This window comes from Trachurus japonicus, chromosome 5 (assembly GCF_045865225.1).
Source record: "Trachurus japonicus isolate A0001 chromosome 5, Traja_1.0".
Classification (NCBI taxonomy): Eukaryota; Metazoa; Chordata; class Actinopteri; order Carangiformes; family Carangidae; genus Trachurus; species Trachurus japonicus.
Genome location: NC_140911.1, coordinates 33,329,297 through 33,348,946, shown reverse-complemented (window position 1 = coordinate 33,348,946; position 19,650 = coordinate 33,329,297). Strand labels below are relative to the sequence as shown.

The 19,650-nt window shown below is 43.0% G+C and overlaps 1 protein-coding gene across 2 annotated transcripts; it reads right to left on the bottom strand.

Annotated features, from left to right (window-relative positions):
* Positions 1–231: 231 nt before the first annotated feature.
* On the bottom strand, positions 232–16,649 carry igsf8 (immunoglobulin superfamily, member 8). Of its 2 annotated transcripts, none has more exons than XM_085777607.1 (8): positions 16,440–16,649; positions 16,049–16,216; positions 12,489–12,869; positions 9,802–10,281; positions 7,326–7,504; positions 5,758–6,010; positions 4,681–5,142; positions 232–2,085 (listed from the first exon to the last, which is right to left on the bottom strand). In XM_085777607.1, the coding sequence occupies exons 2-8, from the start codon at positions 16,101–16,103 to the stop codon at positions 1,958–1,960; spliced, it is 1,938 nt and encodes a 645-aa protein (XP_085633733.1). In that variant the 5' UTR covers positions 16,104–16,216; positions 16,440–16,649; the 3' UTR covers positions 232–1,957. The 2 variants fall into 2 exon arrangements, with proteins under 2 accessions (XP_085633733.1, XP_085633732.1); XM_085777606.1 differs by having other exon boundaries at positions 16,049–16,212; positions 16,440–16,627.
* Positions 16,650–19,650: the final 3,001 nt, after the last annotated feature.

Sequence of the window (19,650 nt, the reverse complement as noted above, 5' to 3'; positions counted from 1 at the left end):
CGTGCAGAGCTTTATTCCCTAATGTCCGTGAACAACATTTATAATCAGGGTTTAGGGAGCGCAGGTTTGGGGAGGACAGGCCAGATTTACAGGGACTCTTACATCGAAAATCAACCAGGAGGCAGAGACAGACAAGTAAAAGAGACACCAAGACAGTTGAGTGTTGCTCAGTGCAAGCACATTTAGAAAACAACAAAAAAGAAGAAGACCTGAAATAATTTCAGCCACAAGCTGGGTAACAACAAATTTGACTTTCCTCCTTCTTTCCACGAACATGTATCAAATCTTAAATCACACGATGCGGCCGCACTCGTCCCACCAAACTTTTCTTAAGTGTTGCTTTGAGCAGGAAGAGGAGGATGGATTTCACTCATTTTAAGTGCACAGACACGGTAAATCTGTCCAACAGATTTCTGCGGGCTTGCAGCGGGGGCTCTATTCATAATAGGTCTTGGCAGCAGAAATGCGTGGCCTGAACCACATGATCGCTACGATGACGACTATAGTGAGACTTCACTAAACTATCTGGTCATATGACTGCTGCGCTAAGGGCATTCTCGCCTCAGGGTGAGAGCAGCGTAAACAGTGGGAAACAGTCATCCTGTCACTCTGTAACAAACAGGGATTTGGTTTTTCATAGCACTGATTCTGTATCTCAGTCGCTTGACAAAAGAGGAGAGGAAACACGTTTGTTCATTTGCACAAAAGAGAAAGAGAGATCACTCCAAGAGAAAAAGCAAACAAGTGACTTTTCAGCTGGAGGAAAGTCAAGTAAAAAAGAAGAACAACCAGGGGCTTTTGGTCCCAGTCCCATTTGTGTCCCAAGTGCTTCCAAAGAGCAGAGCAGACTGCTGCAGAATGTTAAACACAGGTACTTTGTCAAAGACAAACATGGTGCTACAGCATAGTCTTACTTACATTAAGAAAAATAAAACAGCTCAACTCCATAGAGTATTTACATATATATGTCAGTGCATAATGGACGTCCATTTCCATTTCTCTTTGTCAAATCAACACAAGTCCGTAGAGAGAGCCTCACTACAGCGTGATGCCTCTCAGGCGAGGAATGCTTGTGTTCAGAATTGGTTCTCAATTGGTCTTGGCATCAGAAAGTCCCCAGCCAGCGCCTTGCTTATTAAGTAACAGACAGAGACTCTGTTTACATGCAGACCGGTGCTGGTCTGCAGGCAGTGGAAAGGTCCCTGCATATATCAGGTTTCTGGAGGGCTCCCATCAGGGTTCATGTGACTGACTGTCAGTGGCAGTGCTAGAGGCTAAATCATGCACATACAGTTAGACATTGTTGGGGTTGTGTGTTAAGAGGAAAACATGCAGGTTTTTTTTTTTTAGGAGGGGAAAAAACAGAACTGTGACAATGTGTGAGAGAGCACAGTGCTCCAGCAGCGTCACCCGACTGGGAGCGGCATACTGTAACGATCAACCCTCGGCATCTGACGGAGACTCAAAACACGCCTTCAGGTCCGTCTTTGCTTTTGCTCATGTCACAGAAATCTTGACATTTTGACCCTTTCCCAGTTAAAAACAGAGCAATAAACTGGGATCATTTTAAGAAAGGAGGGTTAGACTTACAACAAAACAGGTTTTTAGAACATCTGAGGTCTGAGCCCACTTGAGGACAGCAGAGCTGTGGCGCCTAGTGCCTCCAAACATCTAGGATTTTTACGCTTACTAGAGTGCGACGCAGCAAATCACTAAAATAAACCATTTTTTCAGAGAAGGTTTGGCTATAAAAATACAAGAATACAAAAAACAGACTCTTTTGGCATTGATTGTTAAACAGGTAGGTCAGAACACAGACAATCAACGTTAACAAGGTGACAAAGTTCTTTTACCACTTCGTTTGGTCTTGAAGTTGGCCGTTTCGTTCCGTGGGCATCGTCCCTTTGTGCCTCTTTGTGACCAATCAGATTTCAGACAGACAGGCGGCGGTGGACGTTTATTTTCGAGCACGCTGCCTCGCCAGGCGCCTCATGAAGCAACAGGTCACCGCTCCGATGATGACGATGCCCACGAACAAGGCGGAGGAGACCCCGATAACCAGAGGGATGAGGAGGAGGTCGGCAGCTGGGGGGGAGGAGGGGGAGGAGGAGGAGATACAGACGTGTTAATCACTGACAGTTTAGTTTCCTTTAAATGAGCAAGTTACAACAGGACGGGAACATTTGGTAACACTTTACAATAAGGGTCCCTTAATTAACGTTCGTTAGTACATTATTAAGCATTAATTAACTGTTTACAGATATTAACAATCATTATTATGTATTACTTAGGATTAGGAAAAACATTAATTAATGTAGCCTATTTGTAAGCAGTTAATTAATGTTTACTACTAAGTTAGTTAATAAATTAAAGCAGAAGTAAGCAATATTTTTGTGTTAATATAAGTCTTAAATAGTTATATCTTCCGACAGCAATCACTTACATAGAGTTTTTGGACCGAAACACGGGTCTGTCAGTCCCTCTGCTCTGCTCTGAGCCGAGGAGAAAACTTTTCTCGTATCTTACAAGTTTCATCCAATGAGGAGAGAGAACGGCATGCAGGGCTGTGTGTGCAGCCAAGGGATGCGCCTGAATGTGGTGACGTAGGGACGAGGACCAATAGATCCATGACGAGGGCGGGGGCTGCTAACTCCATCGGCCGACAAGAAGTTATGGTGCGTTCAAGGCAAACCGTAACTCGTGTTTTTCCAACCTGTGAAGTTGTACCAGTTCGATCTGGTACGAGTTCACGGGTCTGAAGTTACGAGTGGCCTTTATAGTGACTTTCACAGGTAAAACAGGTCGGAAAAACACGAGTGGGTTGCCTGGAACGCTACAAAGTCGTAAGTCGTGATTTGAAGCTGTAATTTAATTGATTTAGTTGAATAATGTAATTAGTTATTATTATGTATGCATTACTCAGCATTAATTAAGACATTAGTTTATAATATAGTTTAACAATGTACTAACTAACGTTAGTTAAGGGGCCTTTATTGTAAAGTATTACCGAACATTTTACTTTTCATAGATCCACATCAACCGGATCTTCTAATCTTAGATGTGTAAATGTTAAAAATGTTGTTAGGTACATTGATTAGTTTGGTTGAAATACAGACACACACACAAACACACTAATGACCATCAAGTTAATGGATTGTGCTGCTAGATGAACTAAAAGCACAGTTTGCCTCGGTGCCTCAGTTATCTAGATCAGTCCATTTAGCTTCTATCTGGGATCCAGAGCGCTCCACTCTACGCTGAGCTGCAAAAAGGTCAACAACCAACTTTTGACAAATGTTAAACATACTAGCTATTTCAACTGCACTGAGATTAGACCATTGCCGCTGGAAGCAAAAAAAATAAAAATGGGTGGGTCCTCTGGATAATTTTTACTCTATAGGAAAAAATTTAGATGTCATTTCTGCCTTTCAATTACGCTTTAATTAAGCACAATGCTCCAGAAAAACTTAATGAACAAATTTCGAAAAATTCATTTCAGGGATGCACATTTGTTTTGTTTTTTCCTGACAGATAACTGACACTGCTTAACCGATTATTAACCTGATAAGATTAAGATGCTCCATTAAATGTATGTGACTCCGCCATTGAGAGGAGAAGATCGAAGATGTTTTTGGTTTGTTTTTTTTCTATAAAATACACACATGCTGCTACAGCTGTGCAGGGCCACGTCCACTGTGCTCTGGCTCAGCTGACTATCGCTCAGATGGAGGTTAGATCTTCACATCTTGAACTCTTTTATGCAAACAAAGTGCAGCCAAACAACACAGCACAGCGTGTTTTTTTAATAATCTTTTTTTATAGTGGCACCGTTTTTACATGTGATAACACGCAGATGTCCGAAATATGTATGCTACAGTGCAGCGGGTGGGAGCAGCGAAAACCAGTTTCATTTCTATAGACTCTAAATATTAATACTGTAAATCTGAGAGGTGTGAGAGAGCAGAGCGTGGAGACCGAGAGAGGAGCGAAAAGATGGTGTGGAGTTTGATCAATCAGGACGTTCCTCAGTGGAGTGGATTTAACTGACAGCGCTCTGAAAATACCACCACGTCAACAGACAGATGCACTGAATTAAATAATTGGGTCCGACGCCCATGGATTTCATGAAAATAAAACTGTATTGAAGATGAAGTGAAGATCATTTTCCTTAAACCACCTCCAGATGTTGCAGATACAGATGGTGCCAGCTTATTGTCTGACATCCTCTAGCAGCACAACACAATACGAGCTCCATAAAAGACACACTTTATCTGCATAATGTTGCCTTTAAAATATTCAGAGGAGTTTACAATCAAAACTTTGAAAAGATGAACCTTCAAAAAGAGCAGAACCATTTCAGTTCACAGAAAACTAATCCGCAACTTTTTCTGACTCTGGATTCATCATTTCAGTCATTTTTCAAAGTCAAATCAAAGTTGCTCAGAACAGGAACAAGAGAGATGACGAGCATATCAAAATATTTGAAATGTAAATCTAGAGGAACCATGATGTGCAGGTTGCTAGGGAAGAGGAAGAATCAATCTAATTAAAATGTGTGAGCACCATTCAAGGTCAAGAGCAAACGCTGGGAATTTTCAAGACACTACCGGTAGTTTGACCCCCCTCTGCTCCATCTGCCCCCTTGAGACCCAACAGACAACAACAGCACGAGTCTCTCACCTCTGGCGTACAGGTAAACAGTCACTGCGTTGGACTCGGCTCTGGCGCCCGTGTTGTACCAGCCTCCATGTGGGTCCTGACCCCACGCCTCGGCGTGACACGAGTACATGCCCTGGTCTTCCATACTGGCCGCGTGGACCCTCAGTCTGTAGCTGATGGCCGACAGGCGGTCCACGCTGATCTCGCTGCTGTTGGTGTAGGTGGCCGCCACGCCGTTGTACATGAGCGTAGCTATGAGGGTGGGCATCTCCACTACCGGGGGGTCCGGCGGGAAGCCGTCGGACGCTGGATTCTCACCCTTCTTGTTCGCCAGGGGGTCGGGGATCGGCCACCGCAGCCAGTGCACCTGGGCCTGGGCGGGGCCTGTGGTCGTCACGGTAGCGTTGCAGATGAGGGTGATGGTGCTGCCTCTTTTCAACAGGGGTCCTCGGGGGAGTTGGGCCGCAGCCGAGACCAGCACATCTGAGGGGAAAGGGTCGTGTACACACAGTGTGTGTGAGTTTTACTGAAGGTTTTCGTCCATGGTAAAATGAGACATTTTTTTTTTACAGTTCATCCTAATAAAGTGGCGTGAGCTAAGTTTCACCAACATGCATTTCTGAGGACTGTGAAAAGGATGAAACCACAGATTCAAGTTTTGCCAGTCTACCCTCCAGGCAAAACAACAGACGCTTATTATTTATTCCTTTGTCAGCAAACCCATTGTTCATAACATATAAAGAAAAACATGTCATAAAATAAATTTTTGGGGCAGCTATGAATGTTTTAGGATTTATAAGGAAACATTTATAAGAAGCTAGGAGACAGATCAGTTTTCAGAGGTCTTGTTGAAGACTTGAAACCACCACATCGCAGCCAAATGGCCTTCAGCCCGGACCCCCGGGCCACTAGGACACTCAGTGAATCCAAAATGTTAAATCCTTTCTCAGACCAAAACAATGCAACAGTGCCTGAACAGAAAATGCAATTAGCAGTGGAAGGAAATCCAACAGAGAAGGAAGAAAGTTTGGATTCATTATAGCCACAGTTGCCTCCTACATGTACTGATTCAAACATGTGTACTGTAGGGCCTCTCACCTTTGGTCTTCAGGTTGACGGTGACTCCCTCAGACTTCTGGGTGAGTGTTGCGGGTGTGGACGGGCCCGGGTTTGTCCTTCCAGCGTACACACTCACCACACACCTATACACCCCCGTGTCGGACGGCTGGGCCGAGAAGAGCTTCAGAGAGTATTTCCCCTCCGACACTTTCTCCATGGAGCCGCCGCTGCCTCTGCTCAGGTCGTCCCCCCAGCTCACAACGCCGTCTGTGCTCATCCGGGCCACCTCCACCTCAACGTAAAAGAAAGTGGTGTCAAAAGGAGTAAAGACTGCATTGATTCATTATAGGATATATTAAACAAATCATGTTAAAGGGATAGTTCAACATTTTGGCAAAACCATATAGTTGTAGGAGTAGGTTCATTACCTTTAATTGTTGATGCAAGCTATTTTTAGAACGTCGGAGCAGAGCCGCGAGCCAACAACTCCAAAACGCTCTGGTGGACAAGTTGTTACCTGCACATTCACCACGCTATGAGATAATAACGGAACGTTACAAGACAGAGTTGTTTTAGTAAATTCATGCAAAACCACTGATGCGCGTTCCTGTCGGGGGCAGTTTTTTGGCAGTCTCTGCATTTACCTCGAAAACAAATCAGTCTTGTAACGTTCTGTTATTATCTCAGTGTGGTGAATGTGCAGTTCACAACTTGTCCACCAGAGCATTTTGGAGTTGTTGGATTGTGTATTTGATGAGTTTGATGAGGGAAACCAAGAAATCCCATTAGCCTACGTAGCGTAGCTCTGAGCAGCTCGCGGCTCTGCTCCACCGTTCTAAAAATAACTTGCACCGACAATTAAAGGTAACAAACCTACTGCTATGACTATAGGGATTATGGCAATGGGCCAATTTGCCAAAATGTTAAACTATCCCTTTAAAGCTTAGTAGAAGTTGTCAGGGTAACACCAGCATAACGAGACCGTAAAGTCTGGTTAATTCCTCTCTACAGTATGTTGCCAAACTTTGTCTGCTGCACTTGACAGCACCACACCACACGAGTTTGAAAATATTCCAAACGAGAAAAAATGACATGAGGAAATGAAATAGACCCTACGGTAATTTTGCATGTTTTTGAGTATAAATGATTTATGGGGACGCATATATCTGCGATTGCTTCACTACCGAGCAACAATGTTGCATGCAACCGTTTCCACTGACAAGTTTTGGTTGCGTCTCATAACATTATGGCTAGCATTCCTACACAGACAGATCTTTTTTTTGCTGGAGGATAAGATCCTTTTTAATTTGACCAGAATCTGCCATTATATTGTTCTAATGGAAACCACCAGACTCCCATTGACAAACACAGTAATTTTACCACAGGAGTAGCTGGTGCACCACTATTTGCTTTGGTAGAGGAGGAAGTATTCCTAGCACACAAGGCAGTGCCTATCTGTGCATGCAATGAATCATGCAATTGTCTGTATGTCTGCTTCAGGTACATGCATTCATGGCTCAGTAACAGTGTGCAAATGTGCAAGCAAACACATCAACACCTCTGCATAGCCCGACTTGAGACCTGCTGTCTCTTCAGGTTTGTAGTACCTCAACTCCTCCGGCGCTGACTTCATCGCTGCTCACTGATCCCCTCTTCATCCACTGCACCAGGAGGCCCGAGTTCACTTCGGACGGCAGCCCCAGCACCTCGCAGGTCAGGATGAGAGGGGAACCCACCTGCAGGGTCACCTCCCCTCTGGGTGTGGACGTTACGCTCAGGGACTCAGCTGGAGACGGGAAGAGATAGAAGAGAGAGCTTAATGAAAGTTTAAGCACCAGATATCCTCCGTGGTGAAGAGCCTCAAACCAGCACTTAGACTGTGACGGCACAGATCTTTACAGGATGTGGTTTACAGCATTGTGAGCATCATTTCTGTGGCCAGGATAAAATGGATTACCACTTTATCCAAGCAAGAAACACCACACAATGGTTATTATAGTACATGACAAGAGCTAACACAATCACTGTATAAACGATGTTGGATTTTTTCACAATATGGAATAAAGGAGGAAAATCCTGTGTTATATAAACACTATTAAATCAAGTATTATAGCAAATGAATACAGGACTGATGAGTATGTGCAACTTCTTTTCAAATGAATGAGAAATATCACTAATGTCCTGGTATAAGATATCAACACAATATTGTGCATGCAAAGCCTCGTTTGACCACAGCACCTCTCCTCTAAACTCAGCTCTGCTCAATAATAGACACATTATGTGTGTCAACAAAAGCAGACACATCAGACCATTGCATTAGTCAGACAACAGAAAATACAGAACTAAGTAGTGCTTGTCAGCGGGCGTCTGCGTACAACACAAACAATGCATGCATTGATGAGCTCTAATCCTTCAACTTCAGCTTCCATTTAATTACTGAATAGGGGAAAAAATGACCTAAATAACTTTTAGCTCCACTAATTAGTGACAGTAGTACTGAGCAAGATTTGTAACTTGATGCATTCATACTTCACTTTGTAAATCAAATATCTGACAGTATCATAAACAAGCAGGAAGCTGGGAAGATAAAATATCTAAACCACTTCCCTTCCTATGAGAAAGTACATCCAGAATGTACATGATGTATTTACAGAGCCCACTTCCCTTTCCAGTGGGTGGCTGAGGAAGGACACCACAGTGCTTGGCAGAGGACACGTCTTTCTAACAAAGACAGTTGTCCTCTGATTTCTTAATGATCTATGCACAGGGCTCCAGACTGCCCTAAATCAACTTCGACTTTATTGTCCCCAGAGGGAAATTTGCTTTGCAGGCAGGTAAAAACATAAAACATAGGAAGCACATTCACGTTTCAATACTACACTGAAATGGGTAAGTACACAAATACCCCACAAACGAATGGGAGCATTTTGCCACTAAAGGTTGAGACAGTGCAAGTAAATTTTTCATCTACTCGCACATGTGCAACCAGCAAATTTGCTGGTTGAACACTGGTAAAACATGGAAGGGGCGAATCAAAGAATCTGGAATCTGTCATTACAGGTGAGAGGTTAATGTGAGTGAGGATCATGAATGAAAAGGAAATGTGAATATTTGCTTATTTGCTTTGCAGTTTACAGCGTAAAATTTTAAGTTAGGGGGCCACTGTGCTCATTGTAAAAAAAAAGTTAGTCTGGAGCCCTGATGCATGCGATTTATGATTTTAACCGATCCAGTTGCCCGGCCGGCTGTGAACCCGTCACATCCAGCTGGATAATCAACAAGAGAGCTGAGCAGATTGACTGGTCAGTCATGAGTCAGAAAACTAACTGGTGTACATTGTTTATGTCATTTTTCCAAGCAAAAAAAAACTAATAAAACCCTGCAGTTCCAGCTTCTCCAATGAGGAAATATCCTTTCTTCCCTATTCAATCTTTATGTTTATGTCCAAAGGATTAATCAATCAATACAGTAACTGGGATTAACTGATACTGGAAATACTATTCAGCTGCATCTCTGACAGTAGGACAGCTAATCAGAAAACCCCGTATCCAGGCAGCCGACAAACAAGGCAACAAGTTAAATACTGATGTGTGTCCCCTTATTTAATCAGCTGTCTGTCCATTCAGTCAGTAAACTGCTGAGTCAGCCTGCCAGCGAGTGAGACACCCAGTTAAGCTCTAAGGAATACAAACATCCAGAGCTCCAGTCTGAAAACTGGAGGGAGTCCAATGCACTCAGCGGCAGAGTAACTCCAGGCCGACAGAGAGAATCAAGAGCTCTGATCTGATGAGCAGAAACCAAACTTGGGGATGTTTCTAGTTTTATTGTCTCAGATTTACTCTGTAACCGCTGTTCGGTTCTCCCTCTTTGCTGTGGTTGACTGCGTGACAAATCGCCCGCGGTAAGATTTTATCATCGCAACAATGATCACAGCACAAAATAATCAGTTGTTGTGTAATGTTTCTCCTGCAGGTTGACCTTGGCACTCCGCTAACATGATAACACAGTTTTGCCAAATGTCGACAGCGCCTCTGGCACACTTTCTACTGCACGTGTGTGTTTATGTGTGTGCGTCACACTGACCGAGTTGCTGGACGGTCAGGTTGCCAATATCCAGCGTCCTCTGCGCGATCTTCTGCCACGATCGATCGGGGTCCAGGATCCACTGCGAGGCCTCGCAGAAGTACGAGCCGCTGTCGTCCGGCTGCACCGCCTTCATCCTCATCATGTACACGCCCTGCCCGCCCTCGCCGTTCCTCTTCTCCAGCGTGATCTCTCCGTCGTCGTAGCGCCTCTTGTAGGAGCGCCCGGGGACCACCCCCAGCATCCTGTCGATGGAGATGATCTCTCGGACGGTGCTGACCTCCTCCCCTCCGGCTCCCGTGCCGCCGCCGCCGCCGCCCGGGCCCTCTCTGCCGCCACGCTTCCCGAACATGATGGACAGGTGGGTGAGCTGCTCCGACTGGATGCTGGCGGAGCAGGTCAGAGTTAATTCGGCTCCCTCCGGCACGGGCTGGCCGGTGAGGGAGCGGGAGTAGCTGATCTGGAGTGTGTCAGGGATCACTGCGGTTGCACAGAGAAGACACAGGCAGACAATTATATTACATTGAGCCACTGCAGGAGCCAGATGGGCGAAAAAAAAAAGACTGGGCAAATTTGATTTCTATTGCCTGTTTAGACATTTCTATGTTTAGAACACAAAATCGAACCATGAAATACGGTTACTGACAGTGACTCCAAGCCTTTTTTTTTTACCACCCTTTGCTCCGGGCACTGAAGAAAGGGGGGATTAACTCAGCTGCAAAACTAAGATTTGGCATCCGACTAACACGGCAGCACACAAACAATATGCTGAATACAAACGTATCTGGTAACCATGTGGACCGTGTAAGAGTGCCTGAGTGTTTTGGACAGCCTGTACGAACAGATCTGACTGTGACAGGTTTGTAGAGAAGAGAAAGAGAAACAGAGAGGAAAAAGCAGAGGAGAAACTCCAGATGGGTGCTATAAATAACAGCTCAAAGAGAGAGGAATGTTGTCATGGACCAAGTTAAACAATTAATCGTTGAAAAATGTCGTCCATCTGGCCGACATGGTGCGAAGTTACTGATAACATCTTCTCATATGCTATAACCCCCCCCCTGACTTGAACGCATCACAGCTTAACTATGATGATGTCATCTAGTTGCAACGAGGGCTTTGTATCGTTTGAAATTCTGTGAGAGAAGTAGGTGATACAATACAAGGGGTTTGTTACATAAACCGATACTATTTTCTTCCAGCACTGATTTCAGTTTTTCTCTAACACTGAAGCCACTGATCTGAACTGTTAAGATACCTGAACACAAGCAGCTGTGAAAAAACTTGACCAAAATTATATACACTGGCATATATTTTAATTTAAAGGTGTTAGCTATAAGTTTAATTCCTCCCAGCCAGTAGGTGTCGCACTCACACTCGCCCGCTCTCACTCCAAACGCGGCTAGTAGCTAAAGTTTAGCTAACGCTAACCATATTTAACGAGCAGCAGCTCCGGTGTTGACAGCAGACTGGAAACACATCTGAATCATTTCACACTAACTCACCTGCAGACGAACCTGACAAGCCCACAGCATCACGCCTGCACCGGAAATGTTACAGTACCAGTTGACCGTATAGTTAGCATTAGCATTAGCACAATCAATGCCATTTCTCTACAGAGCTATCAGAATCTGGCTCCCTCTGAGCTCCGCCTCACGTGACATCAACGTACTAATGCTGTTGGCGCAGAGATCAATTCATGCCGACATTGCCAATGTAACCAGATGTAAATATTTATATATTTTGGACCCGTCAAAATGTATAAAACAATATAATTTTATTTTCTAATTCTGTAAAATTAATACTTTTATTCTGCACCCCTCTAGACGATCTGTGGATGTAGGTGTTTTTGAAAAATTAATTGTTTTGATGAAAAAGTTGTAGCTATGACCTTTAAAATCATGAAAAAATGTATAACATTGTTATACTATACAGATTTCCATAAATAAATAAGAAAAGCTAGCCTCGTAAACCAGCCTCTCGCGGAAGTGCATTTCATTTCATTCCGAGGGAGAGTCTGGCCTCATCCCCATTCTAAGCGTTTGGACTGAAACCCTCAGAAGGCCGAGCCAATCAGCGTCGCCGCTGTGATTGACACAGCACGTTGGCCAATCAGGGACCGACTGGTGCAAAGCCCCGTCACTACACCAACTTGCTGATTGGCTGAATGGGGTTGTCTGTCAACGCTACTACCAAAGATATTAAACCGTCTACTCCCGCCCAGCTCCCACCCACCCCAAACGCTTGCAGGGGTGGATGAGGCCAGACTCTCCCGAGAAATGAAATGAAATGCATTTCCGCGAGAGGCTGGTTTACGAGGCTAAAGAAAAGCATGAAGGTTCGATACTCAGCCATAGGTGCTAAAAAACAGGAAGTCCAAGAAGCTTTTTCGAGCTGCTCTTTAAATGGAGGTCAGCTGATAGTCTGGGTAGACTGCTGAGATTCTCTATTCTATTTTGTATTTTCAGCAAATCCTATAAAAAGACAGATGTACTGATCTCAGTGTGGCTAGCGTGAGTTTCCACTTCTGCCTGAAAACGTCCAGCAGCCACACTGTTGCTCTGGGTGACACCGCAGTTCACCTTAATAAACACCCTGCGCACCGAACCAGTGGACCGGAGGCAGAGAGCTCGGATGGGTTTAAGTACTGTCATATGGAGCGGCACAAATTCTATTTATACACCTCTTACCTTTGACAGGTACTGTGGCGCTGTAGTTCCCCTGGTAGTTGCTGTCCGTGCTGGGGGTGTAGCACTCGTATTTTCCCTGGTCCTCAGCCCGGAGTCTCTGGATCACCAGGCGGACCACATCTCCAGAGTCCCTCTCCACCCTCACCTCCCCGCTCCTCACCCGGGGCTGGAACGGAGCGTAGGGGAAACCTTGGTCCCTGGTGGACACCACTCCCATCTGCCTCCCGTTGGCGTTGTCCCTGTACAGGAACCACTCAAACTCCTGAGTGCGTGGGCCTTCGTATCCCGACACGGAGCAGGGCAGGGAGAGGGGGAACCCTGCCACGCGGTAGAGGGGTCCGGTGGGAAGGGTTACGTCGCGACACACGGCACACTGGAGCGCTGCGATGGGAAAAACACACAGAGCATGAAAGACATGATAGGGTACGAGAGATTGTAGAGAAGGTAACAATGTCAGTTTGTGCGGGTCATGGTCTCCCCTCGCAGCATGTTTGGTGCATGGACCGGACGATCGATACCCTGAGCTGATGACTGCCTAACAGGGAATCAATACAGTAAATAGCTGTGGAGAAAAACACTAGTGCTGGAGTTGGGCCAGCTCCCTCTGAATGCAACATGTTTAATGAATGAAATACAATTATCGCAGAGGACTTGTTTGCTCATTCTCCAATTATTCTTGTCAGGCCTGAGATTTAAAGGAACAGTCCATTAAAAACACACAAAAAACGTATAGTCTGTGCTACAGTTCCAGGAATATTTACTGATTTTAGCTACAATCGACAGCTACATAATCAATTCATCTGCTGATAATTTCTATATCGACTGTTTGGACTATTAAATGTTTTAAAAATATAAAGAGATGGAAGCTGAAGCCAGATCATTTTATCTTGTGACCAACCAATCAATTAATTAAATAATCGTACGTACATCTGATATTACCTTCTGACAAACTTGACAATTCACAAGTCAGGTTTGTGGATAACAGTGCACAGCTGTGTGATTATAATTAAAAAGAAGATGCTGCTATTGAGTGGAAAACTAGAGGTCACTGAGTGGGTCGTATTGGAATGAGCTGAACCTGATATATCCTCTAACTGCCAATCGCAGCAAAAGTGAAAAGAGTGAAAAGACTTCGCTGAAGCCAAAATGGAAAAATAAAATGTATTTTATCCCCGTCACTTTACAGTCTAATGGACGGCTGGGAATATGGCAGAGTTTCAGTTTGCTGGTTATGGGCAAAACTATTCAGTCAGAGTGCCTCAGGGCTGAGAGCAGCCAACTTTCACTTTGGAGCATCAGTGTATTTCACTGAGTCTCATTGTCTGCCTTCAAAGCCCACTTCCCCTTGGGTTTCCCTTGAAATAGACATGAGCGCAGACCAACCTGGGGTATTTCCACTATGAAATCTTTTTTCAAAGCCTCAGGCAGTGAAACTTCTCATGCCAACCAACACTGCTCTATTGTAACAGGTTTGTCTAAAATATTCACCTGCTGACACATTGACTCAGTCAAAGGTTACTGACCACATTTAAACACGGTAGTGGGGTTTACACATTGTAAAAAAAATGTCCTCTTTGGTGAGTTTAATCTGACAAGACAGAAATTCTAAGAAACAAAGCTAAAGACATATGGTCTTTTATAGCCCAATTTATTTTCTACACAGCACAATCTTTGTCTTATACATATATTCATGTGAACTTAATGGTGATGGGTGAGTCTGCAAATGTTTGCTGCAGCAGGACAAATGTCATGTTTACTAACTGATAATGAAGGTGACACAAGAACATTTTAACATCGGTCTGATGCTCAGTAGCTGTAAGAGTGAATTCAAACTACAGAGGTTTCATCCATTAAAAACACCATGGGGGTTAACTGAAACTAAATCAAACACATTCCAGCAAGTCATTCCCCTAAATAAACTTATTTCATGTTTTCATGTCTGAAACTATATTTTGACCACAAAACAACTAGAGGGGAAAGAATTTGTAAAACAAATAGTAGTAGTGTCATGGTTAAATACCAAGTGATTTTCCCAAACTGAGCAAACCCCTTATCAGTGTCAACATCCCCAAATGCAAATGAGACATGAGTATCCTGACGTAACAAAGCAAACACACCCACACACACTGAACGTATGTCTACAGTGACAACCACACCCGTTTACGTCACACAAACACTGGTTGAACAACTAGAAAAACTTGATGGGAGTGTTTTGGCCTGTGTGTGTGTGTGTTTGTGTGTGTATGTGTGTTCGCGTCAGACCTAAAAACAACTGAATCTTTCCCACAGGCCAGGCAACGGCCCGATAGCAGCACACCCATAATGACATGGGAGACTAGTGGGAGGCTTAAGCGGATCAAGTCCTAATTAACGTCGGGCTCGGACTGATAGGGCTGGGGGACACACCACAGCTTGTCACAATGCTCAATACTGTCCGGATTATATACTGTGCAACAAGAGTGGGTGGGGGCATAGTGGTGGACCAGGACCACCAAACCACTCTGTCTGTTTGGTTATTAGATGAGTCATAATTATCAATGCTGTGAAGGGATTACAACTGTGCTGTTGAATTCTCTTTCTGTCTCAACTGTGAGGTCAAACTCTATATAACTTTATAAGAAAGTGAGGTCCAGTCACTGCTGGATGAATATCATAGTGCATAGTGCGTTACTGTCTTTTAATTGGGTTGTGTGTCCTGTATTTGCCCTCATAGTACAGTAATGCTATAATATTAAACCTTGGAGCACCTTTGGTTGGTATGGTTACTTTACAGTCACGTCCCAACTTCCTAGCAGGTACAGCAACCCTTCCTTTTTCTATAATAATAATACATTTTTATTTATACGGCGCTTTTACAGCTCTCAAAGATGCTTTACATAAAACCAAATACAGAGGAAATAAAATACAAAAAAAGGCTGTCTCTCAGTGTCAGTACTCAAGGTCCAGACCTTTGCTTCTGATTCATTGTTTCATCTGTTTCAATGTTTCATTTCCATGGGAACAAAACAAGACACTTTAAATATGACCACACAGATAAATGAAGTTGTAAAGGCATAAAAAATGACCACAGTCAATAAGCAACCAAATAAACTTCATATCTGTGGCAAATGTTCACAATTGTGCAAACATTACAGTGACTGCTTTGAATAGCACAATAACACCACCACCAGGAACTCACTTCACTGGCCAACCAAACACCTGTTTCAGCCATTTAATTGGATGGACACAGGTCATTTTGAAAAGTAAACCGATCAACTCCCGTCCTTGTCTAGTGGGTATAATAAAATGACTTCAGGAGCACAGGGATGTGACAGATGCTGGTAACTGCACAGAGCTGCACACTGGCTCAAAGATGGCAGACTCAACCATCACAATTAATAGGCTACAAGGTACAGGCTGCAAACACGATCTGACTGACTGACATGAAGAAACAATCAGGCAAATGCACGAGCATGTAACAGATGGCCAGATCCCCTCCACTGTGTTTATTATGTGCACTGCACAACAGACAGACAGACAGGTAGAGCAGAAGACAGACGCGGCCGCTGCCACTCACTCACCCCAGTGTATTAGGACGAATAGCGTTGTTTTCATCGAAGCCATCATGATCCTCATCCTCGGCCCCAGCGTCCAGATGGATTATTATGTTGAGTCAGGTTTCTGTCTCCGTGTTCCTCCGCTCGGTTACCGACGATCATAGTTCATCCCGCCGTGCAGAGAGGGGCTGTCTTCAGAGGAGATGACACACATACACAAAAACACACGGGGGTCGGGTTTATTTATTATTAATGAGGAGCGGAATGAAAAATAATAAAGCACATAAATGCTAATAGTGTAGCGGTGTAGCAGTGCATGCACAGACAGGAGAGTTAGCGCCATCAGCTAACTGCAAAGCGATTTATTACCAGTGCAAGTAAACATGTAAATGTGCAAAGCTGCAGAATCAGTCACCTTTGTTTCATGCGCCGTCGCATCTCAGTCAACACATCGGCTGCTTCATGAGATCCCGGTCTGGTTTCAGATCAGACCGCCTCGACAGACACGCCGTCCAAGTCCAGTCATGGAGCGGTTGGCATCACAGGGGGTTAGGGCTGGAGTGTGTGTGTGTGTGTGTATCTGTGTGTGTGTGTGTGTGTGTGAGGAGGAGGAGTGGTTGGTAACACAATGGGAGGGGCAAATATGCAAAACAGACTCTGAGAAAAAAGGGTGGAGCCTGGCCTGGCCCATTGGTCGATGGCATTTTGAACCAATGACAATAGAGTTGAAAAGAGGGTCAAACAACGTCAGACCGCAAGGGGGCGCCAAAGCAGAGAGAGAACAAGCCGGTTAGTGACAAATGTAGGACTGTTGAAAATGGACGCTTTTATACAAAGGTGGGTGGTGGGTGGTGTTGCACAGGTATTTACCTGAGATTATACCTGGGATTATACCTGGGATTATTAACAGCACTGTGTTGTCAAAATGCACTGTCACTGAAAATGTACATTGTTCTATCAAATGACATTAAAAAAAAGTAAATTATAAATCAATTAATAAATTAAATTATTTGTGTGTATTGTTATTGTTGTACTGTTATTATTAATATTAATGAATGCATGCATGTTTAACTGAACTGTATTTTAGTGTATTAATTGTTGCAGCAGTAATTTGATAATAGAACATTAACTTTTTACCGACCTGCCCCAGGGACAACAGATGAAAATGAGCCATTATGGCTAACTCTGGCACATTTACATTGATGTTGAAACTGCTATGTTGATCAATGTCCCTGTTCAGTAAATAGGCTACATGAATTTGAAAAAAAAAAAATAGTGTTTTACTGTTGTAGCTGGACAAAGTTTGTCTGCATTATGTAATTAGTTTAGTTTAGTGGTTCCCAAACACGTGTTCAAACTGTCCATGCATCAGGGTCATAAGATGATTAATGGAGGAGTAAGGAAGAAAAACAAGTTCTGTTCCACAAATGTGTTTTCTTTTCAGGGGCTGTTTTCATTTGATTTCTCTGGCTTTTTGTCTTTTTGTCTTTTTTTTTTAAGATTGAATAACAGTTGCAGACATTTAGTCATCTGAGAAGCTTGGAGGCTTACAGAAATTTGACATGTAATAACATAGGCCTACTGCTTTTTTGTGAGTAGTCATTCACAACCAAGAAGGTTAGTGAACGTCTCACAAATACAGCTGCCAGATAAATGGAGAACGACACAGAATGTTTTACTGCAAAATGTAGTAGAGTCAAAAGTGGCTGACAAGGGCAATATGAATGGAAATGAATGTATCTTAATTTCAAACATCATTATAATAAAATCATGCAAAATAGCAATGCTATAAACAAAAAGAATTGTTTAAAAAGGAGTTTGATTATCCGCTCCCATACTGTTCTCTTTTTTTCAATATGTCTATAAATTGTTGGCTATCTTTACTTATAATTTCTTTTTTATAGGGGTCAAAGATCAAGTGTCAATTTGTAAGTCATGAGAGGAAACCACTTTTATCCTGTGAGCTAAATGGTGTAAATTAAACTAAAGAGGTCTGCACATTAGATGATATTTAGGTAAGATGTTCAATAGCTATTTTGCTTTTAAAATACTACAGTGGACCTGTTGCACTCCCTCTTAAGATGTTCTTTTGGAAATTCAGACCTGCAAAAGCAGAAGATATTATTCCAGAAAAAAGAGGACAGATGTATTTATGGTCCTTTTAGCTGAGGAATGAGCTGGCACACTGTATTTTAACACCTTTACCTGCTTCTCACGATGAAAACCAACATGAAGTTGCACCAGTGCCTCTTTCCTTTTCAACTTTTCAAATAAAATGCTAATTAAATCAATATCCAGTTGTTATCTTTCTACATTATGATGAGCAAATTAATTAAAAGCAAGCACAAGTTTCAATATCATATTCAAAAATGTGACAGCTAACATTTAATTGAATCATCTGTCAACAAGCCAGACAGAAGACAGTGTTCTGCTGTCTGCCTACCTAGCCCAAAGAAATCAGGGCTTGAGGTGAGCCAAATACAGGTTGTTTTTTTTTTCATCTTTGGCCTTAATCATCGCTGACACACAGAAAACATATCAGATATAACTATCAGTCATCCCCTTTTACTGGGCTTTTTGGTGTAATTGCTTGGAGCTGATCAGTCCGGGTGTGAGTAGCACTGTCAAAGGGCTTCTTACTGAGATCAAATACAAAAAATACAGAGATCTATCTAATCTAATAAGATTATTGTTTACAGCTGCAACATGTATTGTACCTTACAACACAGATTTGCTTATTTTAACCTCAGTCTTGAGTCTACACTTCTGAAATACAGTAAATCCATGTGACACCAGTAGAAGGAAATTCATTTTGAATGCTATCGACACTTGCTAAGCCTTTATCCTGTGTCTGTGCATGCATCAGTGTGTTTGCACTTGTTTGCAAATTTATGCTTGCACAATAGTTTTTTATGATTATTTTCAAGAAGACATCTTGACATGTCACAGCAAGAAATGCAAAGGTGTAAGCTAACAAATAAAATCAAAGAGGACTGAAGTCTGTTTCAGTAAAGTCAAAATACCTGCTGAACAAATCTGTCGCTCAGTCATGTATGTGAGTATGTTTTGCAAGGTTGGTCTAACTTGCGTGCTGTGCCTGAATCACAGCATTGACTTTGGAATTGGAACAGTTTCATTCAACCACAAGATGGCGACATTAAATTACCAGATTGAGGGCTCCAGGCATTCACTTCATGTGCTCTGTCTGTTCACAATAATCAAAGTAAAACGGAGAGTCTTAACATTGTACTATTAATTAAAAAATGTATTTTCTTTTCCAGTAACTAGCAAGTAAATACTTTTTGTGAAAAACATTTACTCCATAATCACACCCATTCATCTGGTGATGTTCACTATTTTAATTTCCTTAAACCTGAATCCTCCTTATGATTTTTTTTTGCAAGAACAATTTTCATGAACTGACAGTGATGTAAAACAGTGATAAAACCCAGCTAACATTTCTGTGGCCTGCAAAAGCAGCACCACTTCATTCCTGCCTTCTCTGCCTTTTTTGTGCATTTCCCTCAAAGGAAGAGCAATAAATGAGTCTAATCAGTTATTTATAGATTTTTCCACGCTTGAAGTGGAGTCAAGAGAATATTAAAGCGTAGCATAGAAAATGGAGC